At 43.3% G+C, this 11248-nt stretch overlaps 1 protein-coding gene across 1 annotated transcript; it reads left to right on the plus strand.

Moving 5' to 3' along the window:
* Positions 1 to 1307: 1307 nt before the first annotated feature.
* HSD17B2 (hydroxysteroid 17-beta dehydrogenase 2) lies at positions 1308 to 10855 on the plus strand. The gene is made up of 5 exons (XM_010203807.2): positions 1308 to 1584; positions 5810 to 6022; positions 6330 to 6515; positions 8895 to 9032; positions 10536 to 10855. Exons 1-5 carry the CDS (start codon positions 1308 to 1310, stop codon positions 10853 to 10855), a joined length of 1134 nt encoding a protein of 377 aa, XP_010202109.2.
* Positions 10856 to 11248: the final 393 nt, after the last annotated feature.

Genomic DNA, 11248 nt, shown 5'->3' on the forward strand with positions numbered 1-11248 from the left:
TTGTGCACTAGTAGGAGGATGGATGGATGAGAGTCACAATAGTACTGAATGACAAGCACACCTCAGGGGTGATGTTCCTTTAAGAAAGTGACTTCTCCTTAATATAAACTACCTATAAAGGTATGTAAACATTTTCATGGGCTGTAAAAACTTACATTCAACAGATCTGTCATCTCATAAAACTCAAAGGAATGGTGGAATGGAAATGTGCTTGTGCCTCGTTTTAGGTTTGCTCTCTGCACTTCAGCCTTCAGTATCTGTCTAAAAGAAATTAGGTCAGCACTACACTTTCTTTCAGAAAACCAGTTACATCATGGTACTTGGCTGGGTGATAATTTAAACTCATCTCTCAAAACATCTGGCAGGGGTTTTTAAACAGGGTTAGCTAAGCCCAAGTTGTATTTCAATCCTTTTAGCTGAAAGGATTTTAAAACATTCTGATTGTTTATATAACTCTTAGAGTCCACCACAGTAGGTGTTAAATCTCTCAAATATATTCACTTGATTACATTTTCCCCCTTGTTTTCTGTGGCTATTGAACCAATGATTTGTGTCAAAACTAAGGTGAACATTGTCACTGGAGGTTGGCTGAAGACTCATTCTCAAGTGAGTTACATGTGTTCACCTAACAAAGTTCACCTTAATGACAAACCCAGCAATCACCCCTTCCCAGTTTTCCAGACCTTTGAATGTCAATTAAGTGTAGGTATTTGCTGAATGTGGAGTAGGTAACTAGATAAAGGTGTGCACTAAAGCAGAGAAGGGCATTTTGTTGGCAGTGAAGGGTAACACACAGGTGAAGCCTGACACTAACCACACTGTTTGCACTACAGAGAGTAAACAATCCTGTCTTGACTCATTTTTGTCATTGCCCATCAAAAATCAGTTCCACTAAAACTGCACTTCAAGTTTTCAGGCAGGCAGTTCCAAATGTTTCCCATAAAGGAAACTGTTCCTTTTTTTCACTGTCTAGGAAAATATACTTTAAAAACATATAGCAGTGATTTTTTCCGGAAGCCAGCCCTTGCTACATCATGTCCATTCCCAGTGCTGTCAATCATTATCCAGCCAGCATATTGTTCAGAAGGTGGAGCTGTCAGGCAGAAGGAATAAAAGGTAAGAAAAGGAAGGCTCCTGCTTCTTGCTGATGCCAAGAGTAAATGAGATTATGTCAAACCTTTAAAGAGAGTCCCCTTTCTCTGCCCCACCCCCTGCTCCTATATAACACATGCTGCATGGAGCACTACCTGCATTTACCCAGCCGGTGGTGGGGGGGTGTGTGTGTGTGCCTGCTGCTCACCCTGATGATGGATGCTGTGGCAGGCAGCCCCCTGGGATGGCTCTGTGCGGGTGTCACTGTGCTTTTTGGGGTGACCCTACTCTGCACAGCCAAGAGGAACCTGATGGAGAAAGCAAACGTGCTGGTCTGGAGCCTCCTGCCCGCCTCCCTGGGGCTGCTGTGCGTGGCCCCGCTGGGCGCTGGTGGGGGGCTGGGGGTGTTCTGTGCCACATACCTGCTCTCCTCCCTGTACCTGGGGGGCCGGGTGCTGCTGCCCGTGGGTGACAAAGCTGTGCTCATCACAGGTAAGGTGCTGCAGACATGTTCCAGGAAGCAAAAACTGGCTTTTCTTACAAGTGGGCTTGAAAACTTTGTGTCCTCAGGTTAGGTATCTGTGAAGTGCATGCTCCTAAGGTTTCCTTTTATTTTTCTCATTTTATTTGCTTTGCCAGAGATGTTTTTGGTTTGTTTGGGTTTTTTCCAGGTAAATAAGTATTCTGAAATCAAGTAGAAAAGCATCTTAATAGATGCTATTAGTTTTTAGTGTCTCATTTAATCTTTACAAGTAGCTTTTTAGACATGCTTGTGAAATGAACTGGTGCAAAAAGCATAAAAATACTTACAGTGGTCTAAGGGGTTTTTAAATGGACATTAATTTCTGGAAGCTCTCAGAACACTGAAATCATACATTACTTTTGCTTACTTGAATTCCTTGTATTGGTTTTGGATGCAAAGTTGTGTTTTGGGGTGTGCATTCACACAGTGTATAGCATGCAGGGATTTCAAGACACTGCTTTGGTGCTGTTTCTTTGAAATAATGTATGAAATGATTCAGGAGCAATTTCTTTCACTAACAGTGAAAGTTTAGAGCTAATGAATTATCTCTCTAGCACTCTGATCACCTCAACACCCATTTTTAGTTTGCAGGGATGGCATTGTAGGTTTATGGCTTTTCTCCTCTTTCTTCTAAAACTTTGAGTGGTGTTTGAGTTAATCAAACCCTTACAGCAGAGTTCCTGCCAACTGCTTCTTGTACTCTTAACTTGTTTTTTTCTGGGTTTATTTTCTACTTTTCCCCTCTGGAAATCTGAACTGAGTTGCTTTGGTTTATGTAGGTATTTCTTGCAGAATCTCATTTTGGTTTATAGGAACACCTGGGAATGATTTAGATTTGCCTAGCAAGCCTTGACATGGGGGTTAAATACAAAAGTTGAGAGCACAGGATGAACAGCAAGTTTTCCCCTCGGTATTTCTCTCCCAGCTGGGTTTCTCCCTGCAGGTGTGTGGATTGAAGGTGGATATCAGGCAGGAGGGAACAGGGAACACTTCTTTCCCACCCCTGCAGACACAAGGGTTGTGCTTGCACTTGGGCATCTCCTTGCTTTTTCTAAGACTGCAGTTCATCAAGGAAAAAAAAAAGCACTCTCAGAGCTTACCTGCTCTGGAGAATATGAGTTAGAGCAATAGGGGAGTGAAGAGTATCTAGGTGAGTCAGGAAGGGAATATGCTTTTTTTATACCTGTGCTTCAACTGTCCTGAAGAGATACAGCTTTGGACACCTCTGACAGTTAATGCAGATGAGGAGGTTCTTCTCGGTCTTTATTGAATCCAGACTGGTATCCAATCAATCACACCTTCCAGCTGAAACTGAAGTTTTACTCAATGTATTCTTGCTTCAGTTGCTCTGATTGTGGTACTCTTCCCCATATCAACTGCAGGATGTGTGTCTGCCTGCACATGCAGGTGCAAGGTGCCTTTAAATCACTTTTCAGTGTCCTTTTCTCCAATTTGGTCAGGACCTGAGGCAGGAACTTCATGGGTAATAGTGATTCTAATTTTTCTTTTCCTTCTTCCCCCTCCCCTTTCATCCCTCCAGGACTGAAGAATGCTGCTGTGCTCTGGGCAGCTGCCACATCTTGCTTGTGAGACAGTTGCCTTTGGCTTCTCTCCCTGGGTGTTATCAAATATTGTTCAGCTTCTCTTTGGGTGTCCCTTGTATGGGTGCTGCTGTGTATTATTTATTGAGGTGCCAGTTCACTGGAGTATCACAACAAGGAAAAATTGTGCCCAGTTGTCAAAATGATTTGACATTTTTAAGTAACCAGGCATGTGAGCAGTAAAGTCATGGGTGAAATGTTTCTACCCATCCTTTTGCTGCAGTGGGTGCCTCGCTGTCCTTAAGGAGAAGCTCCTGGGCATGCAAGGACTTCAGTGTAGCTTGGTAGACCTGACAGAGAGCTTCCCTAGAAATTAAATCACCACAGACATCAGAAGTGGTAGGAATTGTTAAATTCCTGCCTTGGTTATTCTGTGTGCTTGTGGGATGAATTTCTCCAGTGAACTTGGTCTTTTCATTCTTGATGTGTATTGGCCTTGAAAGGTATTTCTGATGCTTGATGTGAATTGATGACAAATCCTCAGTAGGGATTCAGTAATGGTCAGTAGTGACTGCCTTTCTTGTAATAAATCTTCTAATCATTCAAATTGGGGTGTTTTCTGACATAGAAGCAAGGGAGGGGAATTACCTATTTCTTTCCTATGAAGACCTAACTATTGCTTGAATTGTACGAGTTGAAGGGTAAAGTTTCTCTGGACTTCAGTAACGGGTCTGAAACTCAAATCAGACTAGTCTTGATAAAAGATGTGGAGAAACAAGTAGCAGGCACAGATAAAACTGCTTTATTTTTCATTCTTGGGGCTGCTGCACTCATCCCTAGTTGGTGAGCACTCTGCCTCTTCCCAAGTAGAAGCTGTGTAGTAAAACTTCGGTAATATGCTGAATGTAGCTATGCACTTGTTGGGAAGGATTTGATCCTCAAATAAGATTTTTCATGGAGAGAAAAAGACACCCCACCCCCAAACCCAGAAATCAGTCTTGTCTTTGGCATATTTGCAGCCCTCTTTGGGGAATTCCAGGAATGCAGGTTTGTTCTCTTTCAGGTCATGGCAGTGAGAAATGAACTTGATATATATGATGCTCTGGTGCATCTTCAACAGACTGCAGAAAAAAACACTGGCTTTTTAGCAGAGAATTAAGTAGAACACGAGTAATCTTTTCAACACCTCACATTGATCCAGGCATTTAGTACCTGTCTCTTTCAAGTCACCTGGAGTTAACTTTGTTTTTACCTTTCAGGACTAAAGCCCCAGTTGAAAGACAAAACCCAGAAATTAAGATCTGGTGTGATTGAGTCTGTTTGGCAGTCAGATACTATTGACTGTGGATTTTGAGTGCAGGAGCACACCTGATAGTATCTGCCTTGGTTTACTGAAATCAACCCTTATAAGTTTTGGGAAGAGTTAAGTCAGGTGTGTCACAGCTCTTTCACCAATGAGGAAATAGATTCCTGCCAGCTTTTCACTTTGTCCCACATTCAGGGTTCCAGACACACAGGGAGGTTTGGAAGCTGACCACTTAGATAATAAATGGCTATTGCAGGAGACAGCCAAGCCCTGGGGTTGCTCCATGGATCTCAGTCCCTACAAACTCCTTTCCTGGCTTTAGCGGGGCCCTGTGTTTTTTCGTTGGGAGTCTTGGGCAGATGGATGAGAAGTTTCCTCCCTTGTGAAGTTGTTGCTCTGTAAATGGGAAGAATGGAAACTGGAATTAGACACTGGGGGAGATGACTCTTAAAAGTATCTTAAGGTACTGGCAGCAAAATAATGTGTCAAAGGGGAAGACTTGTGAATCAATGGAATTCCTTGTTAAATATTCATCGCTTTTACTTGGTGGGAGGAAATGCCCAGTTCTGATGGAAGAGGTCACTGTGCCTTTGCTTTAGTGATACTTCCTACACTTGGTAGCTTGTTGTTCTAGATGTACAAAGTTTGAGACTAAGTTTCTAGGAGGACAGAGAGAATAAGAGAAGTACTGATGGAAATTTGCATGAATTAAATAGCTGGTGTTATTTGACTTAGCCTAAAAATGCCATTCTGAAGCAGTCTTAGTGTTTGAAAGCATTGAACTCCTTTGCAGGTAGAGAAACAGTTACTTAGTTTGGGCTTGATGGCAGCCTGTGAGCAAAATGTATTTTTCAGAAGGATATAGAGGTAGATGTTTACATGAAATACTGCAGTTTCTTTGAGTTAAGAAACAGAACCCCCAAAATATTTTAATCCCAATGCCCTGTAAGTGCTTTGTCCACATGACATTTCAAATTATAGTGTTTATGTGGGATTTTTTTGTCTCCCTCAGATATTTGTCATGAGGTTTCAGTCCAAATATTTGTATAAAACCAATCTGGGGTTTTATTTCTGTAAACTTTAGGGTGTCTCAGTGGGACAACATGAGTTCATGCCACCAGCTCTGAGCCAAGAGGGCATAGTCTTTCAATCTTTGTGGAACATGCAAAGATCCAGCTCCTCAAACCTTCAGATCTGCGCCTTTCTTCCTACTATCATATGCATTTCAGTGACTTTATTGTCTTGTTCATCATCTTGTTGGTTCTATTTGCATGTATTTCCTTTATTTGTGTGTTTTAGATGATGGTTTACGATAGACTTACTTGTCAAGTGTCTCTTTGCTTTCAGGAAGCGACACTGGGATTGGACATGCGTTGGCTAAATACCTGGACAAGTTAGGTTTTGTTGTGTTCGCTGGGGTTTTGAATGTGAATGGGCCTGGAGCTGAGGAACTCAAACAGACCTGTTCTCAGAGACTCTCCCTGCTGCAGCTGGATATAACCAGTGCCACCCAAGTCAAGGAGGCCTATGTGAAAGTCTCAGAGAAGGTGAAAAATACAGGTATGATGCTTTTGCTGTTCTAATGGGGGATTCAGTTGTACCTGCTTACAAGATGTGTCTCTTCCTTGTCAACTGCATCATGAATCGTGTGTGTAGGTCATTTCCACTCCTCAGTCTGTGAACAGATTGACTTCTGATTGCTGGGACATACAAAAAATGGTGATGACTGTTCACGGAGTGAGTACTGTGTATATTTAGCTGCAGATCATCTCTGCCCTCATCTGGAGGCATCACACAGCTCATCAGTTAAACTTGATGGAGTTATTTCCTGCTGTGTAGCAGCCCTGTGCTTTCTTCTCTTCCACAGGACTCTGGGGAGTCGTGAACAACGCAGGCATCCTGGGCTTCCCAGCTGATGGTGAGCTGCTTCCCCTCAGCATGTACAGGCAGTGCATGGAGGTCAACTTCTTTGGGGCTGTAACTGTGTCCAAGACTTTCCTACCATTACTTCGGAAGTCTCAGGGGAGGCTGGTTAACATGTCCAGCATGGCAGGTGAGCTGAACTAAAGCATCACATGCATGTCTGAAAAAAAACTACTGACTTCTTTGGCAAAAACACTGAGGAAGGTGCTGGTCAGTCTTGCTTGTCAGCACACCTAGGGAATTAGCATCTAGGGTAATGAGTGCAGGTTTTTCTTTTGTTTTGGAGACTGTTCCCTGAAACCAGCCACTAATCCAAAGGTGATATTTTTTTCCTGAATAAAATAACTTAAACATTGCTAACAGTATATAATGTGCTCTCTAGTTTTGCCCCATAAATTGGATTCTGTGCTTACTGTATATATGTGCCATTATAAGATGACCTTCTAGTGTAGGAGGCAGCTGAAATGCTGAGATGTAGGAACTGAAGTAGCCAGCAGCTGAGGAGCAAGGGTGCTTCTTTGAAAAAGATACCTGCCAGAAGCAGGATGTTATGATGCTGGAAAGTAATTTGGTTTAAGACCTCCTAAGGATTTACCATATCATCTGCTTCCCACGTTTTTCCTTTGCCTTCTCTTCTTGGACTCTTATTTCTGTGTAATTGATATGCCCTCAAATCCTGTTGTATTGCCTGGGTGGCTTGTGAAGGTGTTACCTCAGCTTATGTTGAGGATGTGGCCTCAGCCTAGCTCTGACACAGTCTTCTGTTTCCTCTTGATAATCCCAAGTATGCTTTGTATCTGTGTACCTGTGTTTATAGCTTGTTGCTGACACTTCAAGAAATCAGGACTGAATTACTGAAAGACGCTTCTGGTGCTGCTCTGCCCACAAGCCCTTGCAAGCACAGAGACAGAGGACAGACCTCTATTTTCTCTGAGCAGCCAAGTGAAGGTTGTGTTTTGGGGCAGATGTCTTAATTCTTGTCATGACTCCCGGAGCTGCCTTGCAGGGATAAATGGATTGCTTCCCTGGGCTGAGTAATTTGCCCTTACAGGAGTTGGTAATGACCTTGCTTAAACTATAGCTGTTTGCACAGATGTTCTTGCACACAGGGCTGGTTTGGCTGAATAGCTTCCTCTCAATGCAGGGTCGGTGGGTCCTTTGGTAAAACATTAGCAGAAAAGTTAGTGAGGTCTCATTGTGCCGAATCTATTTCTGTCAGTGTAGAGCTAATTTAACTGAACTCAGGGTTAGCCTGACCTCAGAGGGAAAAAGTATGTAATTCAATTGGTTCAAACCAATTGAAACTCAAACTTATTCAGATGCATACAGAAGAATAATTAACACATAATTGGCCTGACTTCTTCAAAGGAATGACTGTCTGCAGGATACTCCTGTGACACCTTGGTCCTTGCAGTACAAAACCCAACAGATAGCACCAGTGACTTGAAAACTCCCCTATATCAAAGCATTTTCTTTTAAAAGATTCAAGTATATCAAGATATATTCAAGATATCAAGAGATAAATGTGTAATGTTTCAAATAGAAGCTGTGGCAGAGAATGTACCCAACTGCCCATGCAGACAGGAGTGACATGCCTCAAGGAGAAGGGTTGCCTGTTGTGTTCCCTCTTCCCCTCTGTGCCAACACAGCTCATGTTGACTGGAGTGACCCCTAAATCTCAGTGATACTTTTACAGGGGTAACAGCAACCTTATGGAGAAAGTGGAGGCACTGGAGAAGGGGAAGATGCCCAAATGGAAGTGTTTGGATTAGCCTGAAGTGGAGGAAATCTCAGTATTTGAAATATATTGTTTTCTGGAAGCTTTTGTTCTGCAAACATATGGGTTTATTTTAAAGTCACCTAAGATATTGGCTGTTTTCTATCTCTTCCATTAGAACAAATGCTTCTGGGATTGGAAAGCATGAGGTATGACTAGGCAGGGGAATCTACTCCTATGATGAGTCTCAGTGAGTCCTGTTGCCCAGAGGAATGTGATTCCAGCTTTGGTTTCCCCACTCTTACACTGTTGTCCCTGGTCTTTCTGAAACTATATTGAAACAACTGAAGATCAGTTGGCTCTTTAGAATTGAGATCCCTTATCTTCTTGTAACTGAGTAGGAGCTTGCAATTCATGTTACAGTGACAGGAACAGCAACATTAAACTATTGCTTCACTATTTATATGTAGTGAAACATTCTCTGTGTTTCTGAAACCAACAGTCATTCTTTTCTGTAGTTTTTACCCTTAAATGCACTACTATTTGGTATTTTTTCTGCCATACAAGGTATCTTCTCAGGTGTTACTGAGCCTGATTCCTACAAGCATCTGCTAACTTCCAACTTTTACTTTTTTTAACCTCTAGAAAGAAATGATTCCCTTGCTGACTTGCCTCGAACCTCAGTGAGAGCCACATCATTTTGGTTGTGCTATAATCTTCCTTCTAAATCACAAAGATAAAGGCTGGCAAGAGCCACCATTGAGCTTTATCATGTTGATATTGCTCCTGCAGGAGGCATTCCGCTGCCGAGGTACGCTGCCTACGGAGCATCCAAAGCGGCTCTCTCCATGTTTTCCGGAGTAATGAGGCAAGAGCTTTCCAAATGGGGAATTAAAGTTGCTGCAATTCATCCCTCAGGCTTCCGAACAGGTTGGTGTTTGACATTTCTGGTAGTTGTTTCTGCCTTGCCTCTTTCCCTGTAGCTCAGCATCCTCAAACACATCCCAGAGGGATTCTCAGCACTTGGACTTTTTTTCCCTGTTCTTCATGTTGGTTCTGGAAATGAAGAATCTGCTTTTCTGTTTTTGCAAGAGATGTTCTCTCCAGTTCTGCACACAGCCTGCCTCTGTGAGTGGAGCCTTTCCCCTGGGCAAAGCTCGCTTTGCTTTGAGACAGGGCAGGGTTCAGGCAATTGGTGCCTACCCTTTGCTCCAGCTTTGTTGAAGTTAACAGCCCGACCATTGGTGTGTTTGATTTGAGTGTTATGGCTTGCTTGTCCTGCATGACAGCTTCAGGACTCACTCTTCCTCCTACTTTTCTCAATATCAGAGCTCTGTTGAGCTGCTCGGTCTTATGTTGAAATATCTGCAGCAATACCTGTCATCCTGCTCACTTGCTGTCAATATTGCTCTATGTAGTCTCTGATCTTTCCACTCCTTTCCTCTGCTGTGTTCCTGCTGCCTTCTGTTCCAAATCCTCCTCTTCCCACTGCTCTGAGTACTTTTTGCAGAGCCTGTCCAAGTTTGAGACACATCTCCTGCTGTACCCCATGGCCACTTGGGAGCAGGGTGGGAGTTACACAGGTCTCTGCTCTATGGACATACCCAGCAGCTACCTGAGGACAACATCACACACCTCTGCCACCTACTCAGCAAGTCCTGATGACTTAATGGAGACAGATTTTTATGCTGATGAAAAGCAAAATGGTCTTTTTCATAAAACCCTTGAATGCCTCCCCTCCTGGGGAAGGGCCCTGTGGGGCCCTGGGCTCTGGCAGTGCCTGTGTGCTCAGCAGTATTTGAGATTGAAATACTTATGTAAAGATTTTTTTCCTTATTTGCAATGCTTAATTCATGATAGTTAGGCATAAATGCATTGGGAAAGCCACTGCTTTCATTCCTACACAAATGGGGTGAAAAGATTGATTAATTATATTTAAATGTAGCCTAATACACTTCTTATGCTTCATGGAACTAGTTACTGAAATACCAATGTCAGTTGTGGAAGGGGAGCTTAGCACTTGGCCAGCCTGTGTGAATCCTGTTCATCTTAGCTTGGCAGTTTTCCTGTCTCAGTGACTCACACCTGTTAATAAATACTTATTAAAAACACCCACAAAAAGGACAGAACAGCAAAGGAGGGGAGGGGTGGTGGTGGTGGAAATGCTGACTTGGCTGTGAAAAAGCCTTTTTTAGGTAGAGCTGGTAACCAAATGGTGCATTAACCCCATGCTCTTTGTGTTGTCTGTGCTTCCTGCTTTCCATTCTTCTGTGTGAAACCAGCCACAGCTAACCAGCTGCTTTGGCTGTCCTTCACTTACCCCAGTTTGGACCAGAAGTCAGGGTGGTGGGGAGAACCCTTGCGGACTGGTAGTTATAGATGAACTTCTTTCCTTTGGCTCTACACTCACTTGCTGTCCTGTGATGTTGCTAGGTATACAAGGCACATCTGACCTGTGGGATAAGCATGAAAAGGAGCTGATGGAGAAGCTCCCAGCAGACACGAGGCAAGCCTATGGTGAGGATTACCTCCTGGGGCTGAGGAGCTACCTGCTGCGCATTCCCACGTACTGTGACGCCGACCTCTCCCCTGTGCTGGCTGCTGTCCTGCACGCTCTGCTGGCCAAGAGGCCACGGGCCTTGTACACACCAGGCAAAGGGGCTTGTGTGCTCCTCTGCATCTTCTGCTACTTCCCTCTCTGGTTCTATGACTTCTTCATTAGTAAGCTGATGAATCTGTCCCAAGGGCGCTGAGAACATGGGAAGCTGAAAGCAAGAATCTCCAAAGGTTTCTCTCTCTAAACTCTGAAGTGTTTGTCTTACTCTTGATAACTGGGGAAAAAACCCTCTCTATTTTAAGACACTGCTGTTTATTGTACTGTCTTTGTTAAATTGCATTTACGCTGCCTTGCAAACAGAGGTAAATCTTTGTGTTAAAAGTAATGTTCGGGAAAAACAGGGGATAAACAGAAATAGAAAGCTGTCCTCAGATGGTGTGTGTTTTGGAGGAAGTTCAATGTTTTCCTGGTGTCTTTTGTATCCTGCCCTCTGTGCAGGGTATCTCATGAGGTTATGTAGTTCCTATCTGCTTCAGAAGGTTCCACCGATGCACAAACAGATGGGCAACTTGTTTTTTAAAGCAAACAA

This window comes from Colius striatus, chromosome 14 (genome assembly GCF_028858725.1).
Source record: "Colius striatus isolate bColStr4 chromosome 14, bColStr4.1.hap1, whole genome shotgun sequence".
Lineage (NCBI taxonomy): Eukaryota > Metazoa > Chordata > Aves > Coliiformes > Coliidae > Colius > Colius striatus.

Excerpts from the sequence above, each read along its gene's own strand:
- HSD17B2 (XM_010203807.2), top strand. The coding sequence starts at position 1,308 with ATGGATGCTGTGGCAGGCAGCCCCCTGGGATGGCTCTGTGCGGGTGTC. Across the intron at positions 6,023-6,329 it reads AGAGAAGGTGAAAAATACAG|GACTCTGGGGAGTCGTGAAC; the intron begins GTATGATGCTTT and ends TCTCTTCCACAG. Across the intron at positions 9,033-10,535 it reads TCCCTCAGGCTTCCGAACAG|GTATACAAGGCACATCTGAC; the intron begins GTTGGTGTTTGA and ends TGATGTTGCTAG.